At 37.4% G+C, this 24,361-nt stretch overlaps 2 protein-coding genes across 4 annotated transcripts; both read left to right on the plus strand.

The window, feature by feature from the left end:
• Positions 1-284: 284 nt before the first annotated feature.
• On the plus strand, positions 285-13,784 carry ptbp1b (polypyrimidine tract binding protein 1b). The gene is made up of 16 exons (XM_007240193.4): positions 285-420; positions 1,132-1,182; positions 2,285-2,315; positions 5,360-5,420; positions 5,801-5,973; positions 6,335-6,481; positions 7,515-7,670; positions 7,865-7,975; positions 8,455-8,635; positions 8,785-8,865; positions 8,954-9,099; positions 10,197-10,230; positions 11,098-11,190; positions 11,343-11,559; positions 11,709-11,786; positions 11,890-13,784. Exons 1-16 carry the CDS (start codon positions 413-415, stop codon positions 12,020-12,022), a joined length of 1,701 nt encoding a protein of 566 aa, XP_007240255.1. The 5' UTR covers positions 285-412; the 3' UTR covers positions 12,023-13,784.
• A 1,791-nt stretch (positions 13,785-15,575) lies between these two features.
• On the plus strand, positions 15,576-23,400 carry fam174c (family with sequence similarity 174 member C). 3 transcript variants are annotated; one of them, XM_007240194.4, is made up of 3 exons: positions 15,585-16,058; positions 17,157-17,285; positions 20,374-23,400. In XM_007240194.4, the coding sequence occupies exons 1-3, from the start codon at positions 15,781-15,783 to the stop codon at positions 20,375-20,377; spliced, it is 411 nt and encodes a 136-aa protein (XP_007240256.1). In that variant the 5' UTR covers positions 15,585-15,780; the 3' UTR covers positions 20,378-23,400. The 3 variants fall into 3 exon arrangements, 2 of the variants coding, with proteins under 2 accessions (XP_022525416.1, XP_007240256.1); XR_002649941.2 differs by lacking the exon at positions 15,585-16,058 and adding an exon at positions 16,517-16,642; XM_022669695.2 differs by lacking the exon at positions 20,374-23,400 and having other exon boundaries at positions 15,576-16,058; positions 17,157-17,289.
• The last annotated feature ends 961 nt before the right edge of the window (positions 23,401-24,361 follow it).

Raw genomic sequence — 24,361 nt, forward strand, 5'->3', positions numbered from 1 at the left:
GCTTCTCTTTCTGTTATGTTCGTGTTCAGTCCTGCTCAGTTAGCTTAACTAGCTAATGAGTTATAGTTTCCAGTGTCACTCGCCATCGTGGTGCCGCACCGAAACTGAATCACTGGATCCCACATTTAACAGCATTAAACAGGAGAACTCGAACGAATCGGTTCATTAAACTGAACCAACCGCATCAATAGTAGTATAGGTACCCGATTCACCCGAAAGCCGCGGCCGCTCTTCCCTTTCATGTGGAGTCTTATCCAATCAGAGCACGGCTCGTGTACCCCCAGTTTTCGCGGCGTCCAATCATCAGACAGTGCTGTGTCCGCCTCAGCGCGCTCCGCCATTTTGTCGGGCTATAAGAAAACTCAGCCAAGCAGCAAAGTTCCTGATTAGAGCCGAAGTTCCTCTTTGTGCAATGGACGGGTAAGTTTACTCCTCGTTTTCTCCTCGCCTCGGAGTTACATTCGTCGTTTTTGCCGTGTAATTTTACGGTTCCGCGCGGTTTTCCGCTCAGTTTGTAACAGATAGAAACATTTGTTGACGAATCAGTTAATTAACGTATGGGAGCTGCCGTTAGCGTGCACGCGCACTGTAGGGTTGCGATGGAAACAAACCCACAGCTAGGTTAGGTTAGCTAGCCTTAGTTCTCCACGATGCTGTTGCATGTAGCCTGTAGTTTTGTAGCTTAAATACCTAATTATCCAGCTAGTTAACTTTTACTTATGTGTTTACTTCTGGTTTACAGAACTAGCTAGCTAACCGTGCAGTATTTTTCTTCTTCTTAGTCCATACTTTTGTAGCTAGCCGTGTTTTGTTCGACGTGTTAACCAGCTTTACCCCAACCGATATAGCTAGTGTTAGTTACCAACTTTTCCGCGCTAGCTGCATCGCTAGCCTTCCTATTAGACACAGCTTATCCAGCCCGCAGAGCCTCGCTTCTGTGACCACTTGTTGCACTGCAGTAACTTTCTTTTTAATAATAATAATAATAATAATAATAATAATAATAATAGCAACAACAAAGAAAAGCTTAGAAATCCGCATATGTCTTGCTAGATAGGACACAAAGTTTGTTTTGTTTTGGCTTTGACTAACTTACCCCCCCCCCCCCCCCCCCCCCCCTTTTCTGTTCAGCCGCCTAGAGACTGAATTGTATCCTATGGGATCGAGTTACGCAGAATTAGAGTAAGTTCACATGTGTTTTTTTTTTATTATTTGTTTTTTTTTTTTTTATATACAGCTTTGTCAACACATTAATCCACTCGCAACGTGTTTCCATGTTCAGTTAATTTATTCTTTAACCTGTGTTACTTAAACATTTGTAATTTGGCAAGTATATTTTGTTAACTAGAATATTTTTGTTTGTTGACTCGGTGACAAACAAGGGGAATCCAAATACGTTTGATGATGATGATGATAAAAAAATAATTTATACGTTGCTTTTAAAAACCACTGATCCTTAAGTTACTGAGAACATCCATTAGACGATGAAATATCTTACATATAAAAACAATATCAAATTAACCACGGTTTTAAAGCACATTCTGCATTTGGGGCAATTAACATTTGTAATGGGCTCTCCTTATTAAGTAAACAAAATGGAGCTCAGCAGGAAGACTGCAACTTAATCAGTTTGGTAAAACATTGCATTAGCCAGGGTGTTTATGCGCTTTGTAATCTACAGTACATTTTTTTTCTAGAGCTGTTTCTTTGATATTGTAGCTTTTTAAAAAATAATTTAAAAAGTATATCAAATTAGTTGGCTCAATTCTGCAAAAGAAGCTCTCTGGCCATTATGTTTCCTGTAAGAAGAACATGAGAAACAGGATGTGGGGGTTAATCTTCAACCAGTGCCTGGCCCCAAATGCCACTCATATTTCTTGCTTTGAGTGAGATCTGTGGGAAAGAAATGCTGGATGCAGTTAAGACAACGTAATGCACTCTGTTTATCTGTACTCTGAAAATAGTAGCAGAACTAGTTTAGGTTTTTGTATCTGGGCAGTTAATAAAGCCATTGGTTTAGAGCATTTCAGGTTGCACCAGTATTCTTGCCAGATTACAAAAAAAAATTCAACTGTTCTTTTTAATGATTCTTCCATATTCATTCTGATTAACATGTCCTAAAAGTCTTTGCTGCTGCGTATTACATGTTTATAGGCTGCTCCTCAATGGGCTAATCCTTTTACTGTTAATGTACTACCATGTTTGTATGAGAAACTAAATTCACATTTTGTCTTGCTTTTTTATTTATTTGTTTTAATAGTAATTTTGTTTTTGTTCTTTACAGTGTTGTCCATGACATTGCAGTTGGTACCAAGGTAAGCCCTGGTTTACCTCATGTTTAGATGAACCATTTTAAATTAATTGTGAACAGGCTGTTGGCCTGGCAGTTTTTTTTTTTCACCTTCCTTTTCTTCATTTTCCTTTCCCCTCCTCCCTTCCCTCAAGTAACCTTGCTCAGTTACATGCCTGTTGCTAAGGTATAATCATGTATTCTTTACCACTCCCGTCAAACCAACCCGACTTGTTTTTACTTTGAATAGAATGATGTCTTGGTGGAGTTACACGACTACACCCTTTTTTAATAACACTAAAAATCACACTTCCCTTTTGCTATATAATATTTCATGGTTACATGGTTTAAAAATGGCTAAAACTGATGTTTTTTAGTGAAAACCAACGCAACTACCTGTGGTGGAAGTGTTAAGCAGAGTAGACCTAAAATGTATCTTGGATCAACCTTCAAAGGTTACTGAGACATGTGCATTCCTCCCCAGTCTTTCACTAAAGATAATCATCTGTGGTATGTGGGTAGTAAGGGGGGGATCTACAACATTCAGAACAAAGGAGCAATTCATAGCACCCCCCTTACATGACTGGTTCAGGCTGTAGGTTTCAGGGCCATGAGATGATTTAAAAGAACTTGACTGTGTTACTGTTTGTTGTAGGTCACTGAAGATTTTAAAGCCATAGTTTTGTCTACAAGAGAAGATATATTTTCTTGTGCCTTTGGGGGGAGGGGAGTGAGATGTCCCTGAACGCAAGGACTTATGATAATTTCAGAGCACAGACTGATAGATTTGTTTGGGCAATGCATGTTATTTTAATTTTTTTAATAGAAACCTAAACAATGTTGCTTAAGAATATTTTTTATGTGATGCAAATATTTATTACTTTACTTAACAATTTTTATTATTGTTGTAATAAAATACTAGGAACGATTGTAGTTATGGAAGATAAAGCATGTTGGGAATGTGGGTTTTCCCCATCTGTCCTTAATGACCATTTCAGCCTTAAAAAAAAAAAAAGACGGGGCATGGTTTCTTTTATGGCCTTTTTAAGTGGTCCTTTTTTTTTTTTACCTGTACACTCAAACCTATCTGAGGCTAGCATTGTTCCAGTTAATTGTATGCTCTAGCTCTGTGAGGAGACTCATTTTAAAAGCATTCCTCAAAAATGGGCTTGGGTGTTGACACGATGACATGAATGGAGCCTATTCAGCACATGCAAATATGTTTGCCTCTCCCTCTGTATACATGTGTGTTGCTCTTGTGTTTGTTCAGCAGTGCTGATTAGAGACAAGGTGGTTGGGGGTAGTGCTAATGGATCAAGCCAGGGTTAACTTGATACTGTTTGCTGCTTTTTCTTCCACTTAAAATTAGGTTGTAAATCAGATGTGCAGTTCAGTGTGGTGTGCACAAAGCACAAATCCTATTTTCCTCGGGAACTGAGGGCTAGGCGGAGTGGTAAATCTTTGACTAGCTTGAAAAGTAGGAGAAATGTACACCTGGCCTTACGAAGACAATCAACCTTGTGTATTCAGGCCAGATAGACTGGGGTTTGGTTTCATTCACCTGCAGCCACAGGCACGTCTCCATGGTGAGCGAATGACAATCAGGGCTGCTGTGGTAACAGCCCCATTCTTTGGTGTGAACTGTTGCCTTCTTCTACCCTCCTCCCTTTCTCCACACCTTTCTAATCCCCTTAACCTGGTTTGACTTTGCTCCTTTGTCCCCACCCTGAAAACAGTTGCAAATGTTTCTTTGCACTTTTAAATATTCCTCTGTAGCATTAACGTGTATTATTTAAGACAACCAAATTACAACCACATCTATTTAATCACTTGCCCTTTAAGGCTTTATTTTTTTTTAAAAACACAATAAATCCAGTTCAGTCCAGTGGTCACTTTACGCATTTATGAACAAGCAGCCCAGATTCAGCAATGGCTTAATGGCTAAACCCAGCATGAAGTGTTAGAACGGCGTTGTTTAACATGTATTTCCCAGCCTTTTTTTTTTTTTTGCCCATTAGACCATTTAGTGCCCCCCCCCTCCCTGCAGCTCTACATATGGTTCTAATTGAGTCCTGTGGCAGTGGAATTTTAAATGCATGGTGGAGGATGCATGTATGTGGCCTGCTTGTACTCCAAAAGGTTGCCAAATTGGGTAATTTGACTCCTCTGGTCACATGGTATGGTTTGACAATGCATGTGAAGTATTTTGGGATGGTTGTTCTCCCCCCCCCCCCTCTCTACTGACTATGGCATAAAAACCTCTAGTTTCTTGCTGCAAAAATGCACCCTGGAGTTATGCAGTGTGGTCTTGTGTTTTTTCCCCCACCCCCCTGTTCTGGGAAATGTCCCTCCTCAGTAATGTAACAGCTGAATTAAATAAAATCTGACCGTAGGACGCATATTTACCCCCACAGAAGACAGTTTTATTTATTTTTAAATAGTTTTTTTTTTTTTTTTAAATTGGTACAAATAAAGTTGAACAGCAGTGTCCAGGGTCTTTCCATTGTGAGAAAATCCAAGCAAATATCAGTCTGCCCACTCATTCCTCTTGCCTGATGACCCAGAAACTCCAGTATCCCTCATTCCCCCACCCGCCTTTAAAACTCGGGAGTTCCTTCCTTGTTCCCTTGTTGGTGGGTTTGGGGAATGTTTAGGGCTGCTGGTTGATCTGTGACCCCACCCTTTGCACAGGAAAACTGAATGTTGTCACAATGCCCACTTCCTGTCCTTATTTTCTTTTTCCTTTTTTGCTTGCAAAGTATAAAATATAGCTCAGAGGTGTCCTTATTTGGTAAGCTGGCGGTCTCTCATAAGATTGCGGGTGCTCAGCAGCTTCCTGAAGTTAAATGTTTCACCATGTCTGTTCTTGTTCCTGTAAAGACTTGTCTGCTAGCTTGATGCTGTGTTTATTGTGTGCTTCTCTTTTAGTGAGGTGTTACAATAGAAAGCCGGGGGAGGGAAGGGCGGGGTAAAGTTGGGGACTGTGTCAATAAAACCTGGTGTGAAGTCTCCAATTGTAATAACCTAATGCATTTACTTTCTATTTAATGTTATCTATGTATTTTACAGAGAGGATCAGACGAGCTTTTCTCCTGTGTTTCCAACGGGCCCTATATCATGAGTTCACCAGGTCTGTTTGTCTTGGAGAAAGTGATTTACTGAGTTTTGTATAGCTCCTGTATTATGGCTGCACACACATTGAATGGTTATTGTGGGACATGTGGGGTCATGTAAGGCAAATTAAACCATACTAGTCATGCTACAAATTGCTTATTACAAATTCCTTTGCTGTGACTTTTCTACCAGAAGCAGATTATAATCTTCCCAGTATAAATTATGACTGCAGTCCTTAATACAAAGTACATAATTAGAGAAGTCTGATTGTCCTGTACGTTCTCATCACAATTCATACTACAGACCAACAAAATATCCCAATATAACATTTTCCCAATATCATACAGGCCTACTTAATATAAGCATTGACCTAACAATGTGTTTTCTTTTCTGCAGCTAATGGTAACGACAGCAAGAAATTCAAAGGTGACATCAGAAGTCCTGGTATTCCGTCTCGTGTCATACATGTACGTAAGCTTCCCAGTGATATCAATGAGGCAGAGGTCATCTCTCTAGGCCTTCCCTTTGGCAAAGTCACCAACCTGCTCATGCTGAAAGGAAAGAACCAGGTATTTTTAACATTCACATCATAGTTAGTATAGGCCTAGAAATATAAAGTACTAATGGGAGAAAATCTGAATTAAAGCAGCTTTTTAAATGAATTCATACCTTAACTAGTTTTCATAGCACTGTGAACATGAACAGTCAATGGAAAAGAGTGGGTGATGGGTTCACATAAATATTTGCTTTAAAAAAAAAAAAGACTGCCTTGTATCCTCTGGAGACTCCAGAAGGAAATGCATGTTTACTTTTTGTATCTTACTTGTAGAACTCTTTGTCCCGAACATAGCTTAGACATGGATTTTTGTCTAGAATAAAATGTATACTTGTCTATAAAAAAATGTGCTGAGCCTTGTTTCATTTAAATAGGCTTTCCTTGAGATGAACACAGAAGAGGCAGCGCAGACTATGGTCAGCTACTACTCCTCAGTCACACCAGTCATCAGGAATCATCCCATTTTCATGCAGTATTCCAACCACAAGGAGCTGAAAACGGATAATTCACCAAACCAAGTGGTATGTGCCTAGTGAGCACTTCCAGCTTTCTTTTTTCCCTTTTTTTTTTTTCCTCCCTCGTCCCATCCCCCTCTTTTTTGCAACTATTTATTCTTCATTTATCTTTTTGCTGTGCCATGTTTTTTTTTTTTTTTATATGATTGTATTATCTTTTTGTGACATATATTTTGCAGAATTAATCTTGTAAAGAAAGGTTTTTCATGCCTGCATAGATAACCTGTGTCCTTCGGGGTTGTTTGTCATTTGTTTTGTAGCGCAGCTGGTGCTGTGATTACGGTTCCTCCAGCTGCAGTGGAATGTTAATATGAGCTGAAGCACTTGTTTACTGCTTTGCGTGTATCTTGTGGTTTTCTGTACCGTGCTGCCCAAAGGCAGCCCTCCCTTTTTTAAACACGGTGTCTGTGGGATCTCATGCTGCTTTTCAACCAGTGCATTCCACAGCTGAGGCCTATCTACCTACTCGCTCCGTTGATTGAGTTACTCTGTTTGTTCATCTGAGTAGTTGCGTAATTCGTTTGAATACAAACTTGAGAAACTGTTTAATTCTGTTCAAGATGATTTCATCACAACACTTCATATGCTCGCAACATGTTAAAGAAATGGTTCCACATGTTTGTCATTTCCTTGTTGTAAGCTTTTTTTTGAGGAACTGTAAAATTGACTCTACTGGACTTTGTGCTTGTACACATTGTGAATAATACTCTGATCTGATTTAAGTTTTAGGATGGGTGGCAGTATATTGCATTGCTGTTCAAAGACAAACATGCATTCCCAATATAGGGACTTTACAGTGGGAGATAATAATGTTCTAAATTTTTATGGAAGTTCATGTTAAACGTGTTCCAAGTATTTTGGACTGCTTTTGTTACTTTAGTCATCTAGTTTTCTTTATACAGTGTGCAGAGCTCAACAGATGGAGAATACTAAAAACGGCTGGAAATGAAGATGGTTTTCATTGGTGTGTGTGGTTTTTTTTTTTTTTTTTTGTTCAGTGGAATAAAGTGTTTTTTCTTGTATTGGTTTGTGATTGCAGAGAGCACAGGCAGCACTGCAGGCTGTTAATGCAGTCCAGACAGGTAGCATGGCTATTGCTGGTGTTGACCCCTCTGGTGTGACTGGCCCCAGCCCTGTTCTCAGAGTCATTGTGGAGAACCTTTTCTACCCAGTGACTCTTGATGTCCTCCACCAGGTAATTTTACCATTTGAATTAATTCATTGTCAGCTATTCCCTCTCTGCTGTCTGATTTTAAAAGAGCAAAGAGAAAAAAAGTGTATGTTTGTTAGATCTGGATTCTCTCTACTTGTATCGAGTTATGTTCTTATTAAAACAATCGTGATTTTTTTTTTGGATTATTTTTTTAATGATGTTTCTGTCTTCAACAGATCTTTTCCAAGTTTGGCACAGTGCTAAAGGTGATTACCTTTACCAAAAACAACCAGTTCCAAGCTCTTCTACAGTTTGCCGATGGTCTTACTGCTCAGCATGCAAAGCTGGTAAGTGCTGCTCTCTAGAGGTTGTTTTGGAAATTATGAAATGGCTAGATTTTGTGTAAGCTTGTTATTGGCCAATGTTTAACATGTGAACAAAATGTTTAAGGTTCTGTCCATCTGTTTGTGCATTATGAAATGCGTTATTAAGAACATATGCTTTACCAAGTTAGGAAACCTCAAATTCTTTCTCCAATTCAGCAAATGTTATATTACAGCTTTTTTTTTTTTTTTTTCTCTTGCTTAGACAAAGTTAGGACTAAGTGCGACAGAAAGTTCATTTCAAGTTAGCTTGTTCTTTTTAGAGTGCAGTTTGAACTTGAAGAAAGTTTCTGTTGTGAAACTGCTTCATTCAACATGTGCACACCCACTATTGTATTGAATAGTTAGAAAAAGATGGTGGGGGTTGAATACATCCTGTAACGTGTGTTGTGTGCATGTGCGTTGTGTTTGTGTTTTGGTGATTTGGTATTCTTTTTGTCCAGGCCCTGGATGGACAGAACATCTACAATGCCTGCTGTACTCTGCGCATAAGCTTTTCCAAACTAACAAGTTTGAATGTAAAATACAACAATGACAAGAGTCGGGACTACACACGACCTGATCTGCCCACAGGGGACAGTCAGCCTGCTATTGAACACCATGCAATGGCAGGTGCTGCCTTTGGTAAGACACGTTTTGAAAAAACACCTTTTTAATTCCCCTTTACAAAGCACTAGTTTCAAACCAAACATGTTAACAGTGAAACATACTTGTCAGGGTATGAATTCATTTTCACTGCTCATGTCTTAACCATGGACTTTTTTTCTCTGCAGCCACACCTGGAATTATTTCTGCTGCCCCATATGCTGGTGCCCATGCGTTTCCACCTGCCTTTGCCTTTCAACAGGCTGCAGGTTGGTCAACATTCCTTAATGCCCTTTTTTCTGGTAGTTTGGGAGACGTTATTGTTGTAAGTGTAACTTGTGGCTGTTTCTTTCACAGGATTGACCATGCCTGGTGTTCCAGGAGCCCTAGCCTCTCTGGCTATCCCTGGGGCTGCCGCAGCTGCAGCGGCAGCAGGCAGACTGGGCTTCCCCACCCTCTCCGGTGGTCACTGTGTTATGCTGGTTAGCAACCTGAACCCTGAGGTTAGCAACATTGTTTTATCGTTTTGCTGCATATGTACATGTATGCGTCATGTATTATTTATTTATCTATCTCTCTAAATTTAGTTCAGGATCAAAAGCTCAAATGTAGGATGGATCTGGTAAAGCACAGTAGTTTTGAACATTTCTATGATAGTGGGGGTGGCTTTTGATTAATTGTTCAATGTTTTTGAGCAGATGAAAGCCTACACTGTTTGTTCAGTATGAAACCTAGAATTGCAGTTACATGGGCTTTGCTTTTCTCCCAGATGTTCATCCCTTCTTTTGGCTTAGCTTTAGTTTTGTAAACTTTTTTCTAACATTTTGTTTTTCAAGTTAATTCAAGCTTCATGTGTTACTATTTTTTTTCTTCAGCTGACCCATTTTAAATGAATATTCTACCATTTTGCACAAGTTCATTGTTAAGTATTGCTTGGTTTTGAAATTTGAAAAGCTCTTGAATTGGCATGCATTATTTACAGATGCTTTTTTGTGTAAGATGGTGGTAATACTGTTTGCAGCACCATAACAAACTTTGCGCAATGAACTTGAAAATGGGCTGACTATTCTTTTAAAAAGGCTCCAGCAGTTGGACCTGCCCTTTTGTTTACCTTGAGGAATGAATTGCTTTTATCTTTAATTGCAAGGAAAACAGCACTTTCTTCTATTTGATAATTTTCTTTTAAAAGTTAACTTGACCACTATTGTATTTTTCCTTATGTATACTGACCTTGTTTTTTACCTCCTTTTTCTCTCCCTCCCCATTCCCCTTACCCTTTTCTTTTTTTGTTCTGAAACCATGTCGTCCTGCTGCACGCACGTCCACCTCCACCTGATATTTTTTTACACTGTCAAATTGCATCTCACTACATGTACATTCACACAAATACACACATTCACAACAATATATACCTCCATGTCCACCCTCCCCTCCTTTTTCTGCTCCCAATCCATTAACCATCTTCATGATCCAACCACCGTTTTTTCGCCATTTCCCGTGGAACTGCCTCCTCGCTGTGGATATGTTGAACCTCCATTCTGCCTCCGATCTTTTCCTGTCCCCTCTTCCCTCCGCTGCCTTCCTCTGCTGTCCTCTAAAGAGAGTTACGCCCCAATGCCTCTTTATTCTTTTCGGTATGTTATCCTTAGCATCTTTTGTTATCACTTTGTTTGTTCTGTTCTCTTCCAATCTTTTCCCTCACAAGGCAGTTTGACTCTAAAACATGAGTGCTTTTGGTTTCTGCTGTTTTTGTGTGTTGACACCCAAAAAGCTGCAGCACTCTCAGCAAAACACTCAGTTCCTTTAAGGGACTGTTAAAATATTCTGAAGCTCAAAACTGAATTGAGATGCTGTATCTTTTTGTGCCTAAACGAGAGAGAGCATTTTACTGTTAAGATGCATGCCTTTTGATATTTCATCTTGTTTTTGCATGTGTTTTGAGGGAAGCTTTTAAACTTTGGTTAATAGTCAAGACTCCTATCATTCATTTGTTATGTAAAAACAGCCTTATTTTTCACCCAACCTTTTGCCCTGAAGCTAGCCTTTTTACCGCTGAGTTTCACTTTTTCAAGTCCGTTTATTCATACAGTAAGGAGGGAAACACTGCAGTCCAGTCCTTTTTTCCCCCCACAATCTGTGACTGTGCCCCTGTGTTCCCTTCCTCTATCCTCTCGGCTAGACTTGTTTTCGTCTTGCTACGTATCTTAAATGCTTTCTTTAACACCAAGATTAATTTCTGCTAGAACTATTTACTCAGGCCATGGGAACAAAAATCTTGGCCACCTAAACTAGACAACACGGACTAACCAGACTTTTTTTGTTGTTGAAGGTTGTTATTTGAATGGCACTTTTTGTATTCTTTAAAAATGATGCACTCATTTGATGGAGTGTCTTGATTGTGACCTGAAGTTTGTTGGTAGGGCTCAGATTTTTAGTGATTGTTATGAAGGAAGTTCTACAGCTCTAGCTTGACTCATTAGGCCTTCTTTACTTCTCTCTAGGTGTATATGGGGATGTGATTAGGGTGAAAATCATGTTCAACAAAAAGGAGAATGCTCTGGTTCAGATGTCTGATGGAACTCAAGCTCAACTAGGTAACTAAACTTGTATCTTCTTTTTTTTTTTTTTTTTTGACATTTAATGATTTGGAGAAATGCATTAACATGTTAACTGAATTGCATGCGACCAGTGTAAAATGTGATGTGATTAATGCAATGTTTTTAATACCCATTTCCCCCTAACTTAGCAATGAGCCATTTGAATGGCCAGAAGTTGTATGGGAGGGCATTGCGCATAACATTATCCAAACACACAACTGTTCAGCTGCCTCGTGAGGGACATGAGGACCAGGGGCTTACAAAGGATTACAGCAACTCTCCCCTTCATCGCTTTAAGAAGCCTGGTTCCAAGAACTACTCTAACATCTTCCCGCCATCATCAACGCTGCATCTTTCTAATATCCCGTAAGCAAGAACAACTGCATGTCTGCATCAGTGGACACCAAAATTAATAGCATGCTGTATAATGTTTTGAATAGACAATTAGAAGCAGTTACAATATATTGCACATTCCTATGTACAGTTGGTTTATGATTTTGATTTATTTCAAATAGGCCCTCAGTTGTTGAAGACGATCTCAAGATGCTGTTCTCCACTTCTGGAGCCTTGGTCAAGAACTTCAAGTTCTTTCAGTAAGTCCTTCTCAACATTTACCTTTTTTGAAATTATTTTTTTAATAATAATAATAATAATTTATGTTATTTTCTTAATCCTAACACATTGATTCATTTTTAGGAAAGATCGTAAGATGGCATTGATTCAGATGGGTTCTGTGGAAGAAGCAATCGAGTCTCTCATTGAGTTCCATAACCATGATCTCGGCGAGAACCACCATCTTCGGGTGTCTTTTTCCAAATCCACCATTTAAAAGAGAAGAGGCGGATTTTAAAAAAGAAAAAAAAAGACTGATATAAGGCTGGAATGACCAGTCATGTACAAACATTAAAGTTGAGATGACCTCAGTGTCTAAGTCTCAACCACAAGTCACACTTCCAGCATTCCTCTGTTGTATTTATGAAGTATATGTAGTGGTTCTTTTTTTTCTTTTTTTTTTTAAAGCATTTAATGTCTGTGAGGACTATCAATATCCATCTTTTGCCCATTTTAATAAGCTGATAAGCCTTTTGTTCAAATTTGCTTTAATCACTTGTATTACAGATGCCATTACAGGCATTAGTCACTTAAAAGTACAGCTCTGCTTTTTCCGGAGGTGCTTCTTGTGCCTTACTCTTACTTTTTTTTTTTTTTTTTTTTTTTAAATCCTTACTCTTCTTATTCTGAGACTATAAATAATGATTTCTAATGTGAAATCAATATTTTGTAAAATTGTAGTTTACATTCCAGTTGTGTACAGGTTTTCATCCCGATGTCCATGAAGTTAAAGGCTATGTTTTTTTTTTTTTCTTCAGCTACTGGGCATTAAGAAAATTCATGTTACCTGGTCTGGACCACAGGCTATCTCTATAGGCCCAGTCCTTGTTTCCTCTCACATATACTGTATCTATAGACATAGAATGTTTACACATGCTCTCTTTAATTTAATGCAATCATTTGTGTAAAATACCACATTTTACGTATATTTTGTTTTTATACGGTTGGCTATTGCATGTTGGCCTCTGGTCAGTAGAGCCCATTCTACTACTGTGCCTATGCTCTTTTTCTGTACCTTGCATAGATCTTAAGTGACATCATGTATCTCATGATTTTCTATGTTTTATAACTATTCTATTGTAATTCTCAGTATATTTTATGTACTCTTGTAGCTTTTTTTTATATGTACACTACAGCTTGAAACCAAAGGCTTTGTGCGACTTCTTATTATCATAAGGGGACAAATGTTTATTCCTACCATTTTTTTACTTTTTCAAATGACCAGTTTAAATTTCTGTAAAAGATGGATGGGTGGAGGAGTTGAGTATATTTAGTGGCTTGGAATTCCCCTGTATAATTGTTTATATTCTATCAGTCAGCACTGGTGTGTGCTTTTTCTTATTCTTTGTATAGTATATTACATTAAGTTTGGCTGTGGGCTATATTTCATTATAACATACATATTTACAATACAATATAAATGGTTATTTTTTGGCACTGCCTTTTTGTGCTGTTATCAAGGTAGCAGGTTTTTTTAAATCTCTGCATGGGACCAATGTGGTGAAATTCCTGAAAGAAGGAATTTGCCTTTTATATTTCAAACTAAATGCTGGAATTTGATATTTCTCATGTGCAAGAAAAATGTATATTAAAAGAAAAAATGGAGAAGGTGTAAAATTCAGACAATATTGCTGTGCGGTTTGGAAATTAGCAGGACTTATGCAGCCTTACACAGCATTTGACTGACCTCAGTACACATAATTTGCCTTTAATGGTTTAATGCTTTCCCCCCTTAAAGTGGATAGATGAGGTGTAAATATTATTTTTGTACGGCAATATAAAAAGCAATAGGGTTTTTTTTTCTTTTTAAAAGTCTGAAAGCAGATGTATATTTTGATTACAGCTGTGGACCATGAACATGCAAAAAAAAAATCATGAAAAAATAGGGTTACACGGTCTTCAAAATCTTTACCTTAACATTCCTTTTGGAGAGTGTACTTTTGATTATGTTGCCTTCATTAAACACTTGTTTACTCAGATTTTGTGTAAAATTTCTTTTCTGCTCTTGATTATTTATGGTGTGTGTCAATCTTTAGGAACTGTGGATGCAGTTTGCGATCAGTCCTCTAACAGTAGATGTGTATTTTTTGTTTTGTTTTCCTTACCTCAAAGCACAGGAAGTAAAAATGTGCTGAGCAGTAGGCCAGGACCAAGGTTGGGGACCATCAGCAGTGGTCTGACCACAGAGCTGTTCTTGGCTGGAGATTTATGAGGGTGAATTTCTCCATTTAACCTAAATAATGACACTTGACGTGTGGAGAAACTGAGCTTTATATATTGGAAAATAGAAGATAATCCAAAGTAACAGTTTCCGTAGCCAATCCCTCAGAGTATTTTCTGATCTAACACTTTAAGGGGCAGTTTCCCCTCAGATAGTTTTTAAGTCTTATCTAATAATCTGAAGTGGGTGTGTTCAGGACACTGGGAACTGGGCTTGTACACATGTGGCTGTGGTGTGAATAATCATAGAAAGTAAAAAACCTTTTGGTGCATGGTTGTGTACTTTACCAAACAACCAGTCAGTGATATTGATTCAGAACATAGACTGATAAGGTTTTCATACATTTTAACATACAACTCACTAAATACTTTTCCTCAATAAATAAATTACCAAGTGTAATAGTTTTGTCTCATTTGTTTGATTTGGTTCTTGTCTTATTTTAGGCCTATCATAGCACAATCTTTAATCATGGTCATATTCATTGACTGCAGGATCTTTGTGGACACAATTAATTTGAAAAAAATAAAAAATAAATCTGTATAAAACTGGCTACAGTCACGGCATGGCATATTACCGGGTGCCTGTAGCTCAGCACACATCATGTGTGTGTCTAAAATACTTTTAACAGTAGTTCTTAGGGAACATTGAGATATTAAATTAACCCTTTCATCGGTCTCCGATGTGCTTTCAGGCTGCATCCTTTTACCGTAATGTCGCGCAAAGAGGCGCATTTGGGTTCAATACGCGTAGCGTTGATCATTTCACATGTTTACATGAGTTTTTCATGATGACACGAAGGTATTACGGTTTAACAAGGTAGCACAAATTGACAGAACATCGGCACTTTTATTTCTCCACTTCAAGCTTTGTTTGCTTAAACATTAAAGAATATAAAAAGAGGGCTTAAGGTGACATCATGTAAAAAAAAATAAATAAATAAAGATATAAAATAATAATAATAATAAAAATGCGTGGCCACCACTGAATAATGTGTGGGAACGAGATAGATGAGTCGTGGCCATATAAATCGTCGTCCTGATATCATTTTTTTTTTTTTTTTTTACATGATGTCATTAGGGGCTCCGTTAAAACACGTCGTCTTACCAGTAAATCTCTAGAGTGGAGAATAACCACTTAAGAATGACTTTCGGGTTTGTCCACCACCAGAGGGCGCCTCGAGCGAGTCTAAAATGAATGGATTCATATGGAGCATTTGTGCAAAATCAAAATTTAAACCCGTTTGACATTTTTATACTTTTTATACATCAATTGTTTTAGTACTGAAAACATAATTTATAAAGCTTTTAAATTCTAGCATAAGATCACCAACCTGTCAGTACACATTAGCAGTGATGCTAGCGTTTATGTTTTCCAAAAATCGTTTGCTGTAGAAAAAATGGAATAAACAGGTATATTTTATTGGAATTTTAGTTAAATACTTAGATATTTTGAAATTGAAGACATATCACCGACAATTAATTAATTACTATTTTTTATTTGAGTTTTTAGCGGTTTAGCTCTATTCACTCTATTTATTTTTGACTCACTTGCCGGCTTCCTCTAGCGGTTTGCAGCAGTTACTGCTATAACGGGAGGAGAACAAGTGGGCCCTCTCGGTATAAACAGGCTCTGGTCCTACATAACGAAACAGGAAGAGCACTCAGAAGAGTCTGGTAGCTGCTGCTGTTTATTTGGGATTTTTAACACTAAACTAAGTGTAGTCCTGCTGTCTGTGAGGAGATTCAGAGCTCAGTATGATACTGTGTGCTGTCCTCTCCGTCTGTGTGCTGCTGGTCGTGGCTCTGGCTGAAGGCCCGACCACCGCAGTCCCCCGGGCTAACTCCAGCAGAGCGGCCGTGCAGGGAGCCGCTGTGAGCGGCAGCACCAGCAAGACCAAGTCGGAGAATAAAGCGGCTAGGAACGTCACTCTGAACAGCCTGAACCTGGACGGCTCTATGATTCAGAGGGCTCTGTACGTCCTTATCGGAATCACTATTATCGGTGTTCTGTACTTCCTAGTGAGAGCGGTCCGGTGAGTCCCAAGTTTTCTTCGTTAGCTGACAGGCTAAACACAGCTAACCTAGCTAATAACCCAATAGCCTGGTTAACTATATCAGTTAAACATTTAAGAACCACTGCTTTAGTAGCTACGATTCCCGTATTATTTAACTACATTATAAAAGTCGCTGTTTTAGGAAGTAAATAAAACAAAATATCTCCCCAAAATAGGGTTTTAAACATACCTTTTTACTAGTGGTGCCAATCGATAAAAAAAATCAAAGTAATCACAACAGAATGCTTGGTTAATCACGTTTTTTTTTCTTTTAGACTAAGCTTTTGATAGTGAGCATATAAATATGAATAATATAAGTTAGGCATTCTATTTTTGATCTCTTTTAGAATTATGTATTAATCACAACAATATAACGTTACTGTGACTAAATCATCGGTGAAATCAAGATAGCATTTTTTAAATGTTGGCATAACTGTATTTTTGGGACGGGCACAATAATAATGGTGCAGTTGGTGATTTACGTTTACGTTGATTGATTTATATCAATTTTTACATGATCTTACCTAGAATTACATATTTACTAGTAGAAACTCCAGTTCCAGGTATTATCATTACTTATAATTCCAGATATGTACACTGTAATTCGGATTAGTACAAATACTAACAATTCAGGATATCTCTATCTAATGTAGCTTTTACTAGTGAATTTTCCAGTGCTAAAGCAACACTTCTGGTGATGAATTAACACTGTATACTTGGTATGCACATGATATATGAATTCTATAGTTTTGGACGATTTTTCAAACCAGTACATTGCTGATGTATTTATTGTATGCTGGAAAAGTAACAAGTGACACTAACTGGGCTACAATTGACCAACTTTGGTGATGCTGCTTTAAAATCTATTGTTTTAACAAATGTTTTTTAAAGTTATACAGGAATGTCTAGTCTATAATGTATGTATATACTATTAATATTTTAAAGTAGAGGTAGTGGGAATTACAGTATAAATATATGAAATTTAAATTTTCTATTTGTAATTAGAATTAATTGTATCGCTAGTGTCAGTTTATTCTAAAACAACTTGCTATATTATTCATGTTTGTGTTCTTTTAGTTTAAAGAAAACAACAACCCAGAGGAAGAAATATGGGCTTTTGTCGAACTATGATGACACAGTGGAGATGGCACAGCTGGAGAGTGATGAGGAGGACACGACTGTTTACGAAGCCAAATCACTTAGGAGGTGACACACTGCTTAATGACTGCTTACCAGAAAACCTGTCTTTAAAATAGACTATGCCTCATTCACTAACTGATGTTAAGTATATGTTTTGTAAAGCCCACTTTAAAAGACTAAACTTCACAAAGATTCTGAAGTGTTTTCTTACTGGTCAGCAGGTGGGTTTTTCACTGTACAAGCATAACATTATAAGAGAAGGGCTGCAAACTGTTCTGTGATAAAAAACAAAAACAGTGAATCTGTCCTAGACATTTTTTGTAGGGCTTGGTGAAATTGGTGAAGGGGGTTTTTCTATTTGGAGCCCCTAGTAATCCAGACCTCTAACTCATACTCTCCAAACTACACACTTACTGACAATCTCACAGTCCCGTTCATTCATCCTCACTCACTAACTCACACAATCGCTCGCTCGCTCACTCATTCATCTCATCACTCACTTACCCACCACTGTCAAGAGGATGCTTACCTTAATCAGCATCTGTCTTTATGTCACTGTGTCCCATCCTCTCTAACACCCTTTATTCTGTCACAAATCCATCTACCTGTTCAATCACTTTTCACTCACTCACTCACTCACATCATTTTTAAACTACTCCTTTTCACTTCATTATTCATGTTCCTACCTTTCCCATAGGGTGCTTTCACACTTACATTGTTGGTTTGGTCATTTCAGTTTGTGCTAAACCAAATTAACATAGTGGAAAGTTCTGCGAAAAGCTGCCTGCATTTGTTTCTAGCAAAAAAGGTGGTCTTTGTCCGGATCAACTGACCTGTGGCCCGTTTTTTCTTATGTAAAAAAATATTTTTGGGATGTTTCAGACTAGGGTTGCAACGGTATGAGATTTTCACGGTATGATAACCGTCTCGGAAAATACCGCGGTATCACGGTTATCACGGTATCACAGTTTGTTACATATATTATTAAACTGACCCTTAAAGAAATTACAACAAAGTTTTTTTGTTCAATTAACTATTTATTGTAGAAACTACACCATCAGGTGAAGGAAACCATGTTTTTCCACTACTCCTAAGGGCATTAAGAGTGTATATATATATAAAAAAAGTTGGTATATAACCAGATACTGCAGAAAGAGGGGATTTATTTCTGACATGATCCTCACAATAGAGATTTCTATTTTAAGGCTTTCACACCTTAAAACCTTCAACATATGAAAAACAGGCACGTCAGAATTTGAAAATTAACGCATGGAAATGAATGGCGTCTTTCACATCCAGTCCGGCCAGGACCTTTACACGGACACGTGAATCCATCGTAGCACGCACTTCACGCCTGTACCTGCGTGCCCAAATTTCGGATAACTCAGCGCTTTTGCGGGCGCTTACCGCATGGGTTGTGCACGACTACAAAGAAGTTTTATTTAGGTTATTTAGGTAAAATTATAAACTGAACACATACTTTGCGCTGCACAGCGGGGTGGTGTTCTCGGAGATGGGAGAACAGGTTTGATGTATTTCCTCCTTTAGCTGTGACTACGGCCACATTGATTACAAGCTTGTTGATTACAAGATTACAAGTCTGTTTTCAGGCTGTTTGAATGAGCGAAATATGATCAGAATTATGTTAATTAACACTAACATAGAAGCATAGAACTATTATTTAATAAAAATGATTTTTAAGAACAGCTAAACACAGTGCGGAGAAGTTCACGTGCGAGAGAGAGAGAGAGAGAGAGATTTGCGTGTTCTGATGTGAGCTACTCACAGGTAAAGGTTCTCTTTTATCTCCTCGTGCTCATTTTAGTCCAATTCATAATTCTGCAGTTTCTCAGTGTTTTCTGTCGTGTTTTGCGGCTAGCGCGAGCGCTTACAACTAACACCGCGGACCGCGAGGTGCAGCCGCGCTGCCGCTGTTATGCCGAATCCGACTCCCTGCTCAATCCGACTCCAGCTTCGCGGACAGAATCGGCACAACACCTCCCGCTGTAGAACTGCGGGAGTGAAAACAGCGCTTATAAATAAGTTAGTTAAGTTTCACTTTCAGTTTTCGTTATTTGGTTCGTTTTCATGAACAATAATAATTGGTTACTTAGCATTAACATTGTGACTATCACACCAGAGCTTTATTTAAAAATAAAATATATAATTAAAAAACAGATGCCTACATCTCAGACTATTTTCTGGAGCCCAACCCGACCCGGCCCGAGGAATGTGGTGGGAAATCTCGGCCCGAACGGACCCGATTTCGGGTCGGTCTTCGGGTCAGGTCTGGTTCGGGCAGAGAATCTAAGCTCTAGTCTGATGCACTTTCTGCCGTTCTCACCACTGTGTGCTGAGTAGCTGAAGCGGAGCAGAGTTGCGCATGCGCGGGTGACTTTCTCCGCTGGCTTGCGTTTTACCGGTAATAAGCAAACACACACGGTATGATAACCGTGCATTTTAATACCACGGTATACCGTGAAACCGGTTACCGCTGCAACCCTATTTCAGACTATGAGACCAATTAAAGAAAGTTGAGGCAGGTTATCTTCACCTATTAAACAATAGATAAAGTTAAATAATCATTACTGTACCAAAATCTGACTACACTCCAAAAACAGATTACACTCCTAGTTCATGTATCTGCTGTATAATAGAATAATGAGAATCTGAAATAATAGAAATAATGAGAATCTGAGGGTAATTTATCCATATCTATTGTGAACCGACTAGAATTCAAAAGTACCTCAAGCTTCAATAGTGCCAAACAAAAAAGTAAAAAAAAAAAAAAAGTACAGTACTTATTAGTTAGACTAGGTTTAAAATGTAAATTTAAGACTACTGTCTTGAATTTACAGCGTCTAAACATATGTTTATTGGGCTAAATAATTTTCTTTAGATATGTGCTTTAGCTCAATAACCATGTTTTAACCTTGTTTGTTGTCAAGTAGTGATTTTCTTGAGAGCTGAACCTTTTAAATGATACCACACAATCAATGTATTGATTACAGATGTTGTTTTGCTGATCTCTCTCTCTCTCTCTCTCTCTCTCTCTCTCTCTCTCTCTCTCTCTCTCTCTCTCTCTCTCTCTCTCTCTCTCTCTCTCTCTCTCTCTCTCTCTCTCTCGTGTGTTGTTTTTTATTTTATTTATCAGATGAGCCTGAAGTGCTGGGTATGAGGTGGAGGAGGAGGAAAGTAATGAAGACAATCTGTTCCTTTGAAAGAGAAGAAAAGAGAAGAAATCCTGGATAATGCAATGCTGGAGGTGTACAGCTATAAGCAATAAAATGGAATGTGTTCTTGTGATGGAATTGAATGACCAAAAAAGGCCATCTCTGAACTTTAGAGAAGGTCCAGATTTATGCATTGGAAAGCTTGGTGTTGCGTAAGGGACTAAAACTGTTTTGGTAAAGTTCTTGTACTAAAACTGTCTTATTTCTTATTTTTTTGAGCTCTTATACTGTGTACTAATCAGTCGTACTTCTGAATGACCACCCTTTAATTCTGGAAATATGATGCTGTATTTGTTTTTGATTCCACATGTACTGTCAGTGCTTTAGCTGAATTGGACCTTTGTCTCACTTCTTTTTTTGTTTGGTAGTTTAGGAATGTATTGCATACTGTTATCTTTGTTTACTGGACACACGTATGCAGGTGTTGCAGAGTAATTGGGAGACACAAGTCCAAAACGTTCCACTGTGAGAACATTCCTGTTGAGCGCTGCGTCATAAAATCAATATGAATGTACTTGGAAATGTAAAATGGCTTCACTCCATATTTTGCACTTTGAGAATGCTGATGAGTTGTATAGTTAAATTATTTTGGGTTACTTTATTTAGACAGAGAACAGTTAAGTAAGCGTTCAAACGTGTGAATCAGAAGACAAACTTAGGCTCCGTCCACATGTGTCCTACTATGTTGTTAAAAATAAGGTATTTTGTTTAAGACACTCCTTTTGAAAACGGATTTTAGTTTTGCGTAAACAGGCAAAGTGGAGCTTTTTTGTATAGTACACTATTTATATCACAAAACTACAACATCTACACACAGAAAGTTCAAATTTCAACATGAATAAATGTATAATATACTGTTCTATTACAAATATATAAGTATCTGTTTAGATTTAGATCTGTTTTTTGTGCCATGCATAGTGCACTACTTATGGAGTAGTGGGTAATTTGGGATTAAATCTCTGTTTTATTCCTTCTTCATGGTGTTTTGAGGTACTCACTGGCCTGGCATGCTCTTGCAAGCATTGTCACCTCTGTGTTGACAGAAATATTTATAAAAACAGAGAGTGAGAAATGTCTGTTTTTAAAATATATCCAGATACGTGTGGGCAGAGCCTCAGACCTAATCATTTATTGTGCTAAATCCAGAGATCTGCATTTTTTTCTGTGCTGTCTCACACTCTTGAAATGTTTCTTTGAGCGATGTCACAGAAATAAAATTTTTGATTCCATAGAGAACCGTGTTTGTAAAAGAGGTAAATGAGTGTGAAGAACCATTAAATGTAAAGTTTCTTTAACAAATTTGAAGGTTCTTCACACTTTCACAGTCTGTAATACAAACAAAAAAAACTAAAATATCTTTATGAAACCAAAAATAGTTTTCATGTGGAATGTACAAGCAGATTTCATTTGTAAACCGTCGCTGCCAAAGCTGCACTCTCTGATGATCAGTGTGTTGAATAGCTGTGATTCCTGCATAAGGAAAGTTGTGCTGTCCTGCTATTTTTCTGTAATTATTTTCGTGAAAACATGCATTCCCGAGTTTGATATTCCTGTTATTTCATAAAGGCTGAAGTGAGGAGATTGACTGACCTTCAGTGACTTGTAAAAAAAAAAAAAAAAGTGTGAGACCAGCTGGTTATTGACCACAGTGTTTGATATAGTGCCGTTTGGGTGGAATGCATGATATATCTGCAGGTATTTAGTACTCAAAATTCAGATGTCTTAAAGTGTGCCTTTAAGTATTTTTGTTTTGTTTTTAAATCCAAATGATTGTGATCTGAAATGATTTGTGATAATGCTACTCTTTCCATTTTGAAAGCTTTACTTTTCTTTTTAAAATAAAATGAAAAATATTTTGTATTTAATATATTTCTACATCATCCTTTTTAAGGAATGTCTTGTTAAAGGCTGGCTGGAAGTTCGTAAATGGTTATTTTTTTGTTAAGTAGATCTTCGTCTCTGCGTTTCATTTCAAAATCTATTTTTTCTGTTTTTCTTTCATTCCAAATGCATTCATCAGCCAATAGATATTTGGATTTTGATATTTGTTTATATGGTTGTATACTGGAGCTTCAAAACTAGCGGAAGTCCATGTCGCTGAAAATTGTTTCAGTTGACTTAAACCCTGTTTACACTCGAACATTTTTGTTACTAATATCTGGATTGTATTCTGATTAGATTTTATCCACATGCATGTACACAAATGTGTGTCCACTTATTTAAGAATGAAATCAGGCTGGAGTCTTAGACCACCTCCTAAAGTGTTTTTTATATGATCTGATTTAAATGTGTCTTGGGTGAGTTTACACCTGATTTTTATGTGGCTTCCTCAAGATATAATCCAGATGCTTAACCTGCATAAAATGACCAGGTGTGAATGGCTTCATAGACCACCTCCTGCACTGGCAGTAGTGGTCAGATTTGTATCAGTTTTAAGTGTGTTTACACTTGCATTTTTACGTGGCTTTGCCTTAAACAGATATAATCCTGATACTCAAGATGCATTAAGTGACCAGGTGTAAACAGGATCTTAGATTTCAGTGGTAGCTCCAGTGCAAAGACTACAAAAGAAATGAAACCAAAGCCAAAACCCAAGCATGTCTTGGCTGATTGACTGCATTTTGGGGCTTTTTTTTAATTAAACCTCTCTGTAAGAAGAATATCAAGGGCCTAAATTGAGAATGCAAGGCTTTTGATGAAAGGTTCTGTATCGTTTACATTGATGTGCATGTTCAGACTTTGTATCCAGACATTGATTCAGACCCAAGTGAGAATGAAATCATAAAGTTTAAAACTTTACAGTCTATTTCCTTTGTCCTGTGCTGAGAGCTAGGATGAGGTTGAATATGTACGGGGCGTGTTTGCCTCTGCTGCTCTTATTGAAAATTGCTGTTGATGAGAATAGCATTTCCCTGAGGTTGCTTTTCAATAAAAAAATCTTAAGATAAGTGTTGGAGTGTTTATTTAGAACATTTGCATTGTAAACATTATGAATATATTTTTATATATTTTTTTCACCTTTCTGTTATGAATAAATAGAAAAAATTCACAATGTCTCAAAACAAAAATCTTTTTAAAAACATTTTCTTCTGAGAGTTAGGGGGTTAGCCTTCTCCTGTGAAATTGCCATTTTGAAGATACAACATTTTTGTATCCTGACATTAATAAAAAAACATAACTATTATTAAGTGAGGGTTTCTATCATGTACTCTGGTTTCCTGACACTTCCTTCATGTGCACAAACTGGCCATTCTAAATGGATAAGAAAATAAACAAATATATAAACAAATATACTCCCCCAATTATTAAACATATACAATATATATTGTTTTTAATTTTATTTCGAATATATATTCTTCTTTTTTTACAATATATAATTATTTTTTACAATATAAATTTTTTCAGCTTTTTTACATCATACCTTTTTCATTTTTTAATAAATTATGTATAGTTTTATTTTACAATATATGTTTTTCTTCTTTAATACAATAAATAATTTTTTTCTTTTATTTCAATATTAACTTTCTTCCTTATATACAGCTCTGGAAAAAAAAAGACCTCCTCAGTTTCTTTAGTTTCTCTGATTTTGCTATTTATAGGTATATGTTTGAGTAAAATGAACATTGATGTTTTATTCTATAAACGACAGACAACATCTCTCCTAAATTCCAAATAAAAATATTGTCATTTAGAGCATTTATTTACAGAAAATGAGAAATGACTGAAATAAGAGTTCACAAATCAATATTTGGTGGAATAACCCTGGTTTTAATCAGTTTTCATGCATCTTGGCATGTCCTCCTCTTTATGCCACTCCTGGTGCAAAAATTCAAGCAGTTAAGTTTGGTTTTATGGCTTGTGGTCATCCATATTCCTCTTTATTATGTTCTAGAGGTTTTCAATTTGGTA

Source organism: Astyanax mexicanus, chromosome 16 (genome assembly GCF_023375975.1).
Source record: "Astyanax mexicanus isolate ESR-SI-001 chromosome 16, AstMex3_surface, whole genome shotgun sequence".
Lineage (NCBI taxonomy): Eukaryota > Metazoa > Chordata > Actinopteri > Characiformes > Acestrorhamphidae > Astyanax > Astyanax mexicanus.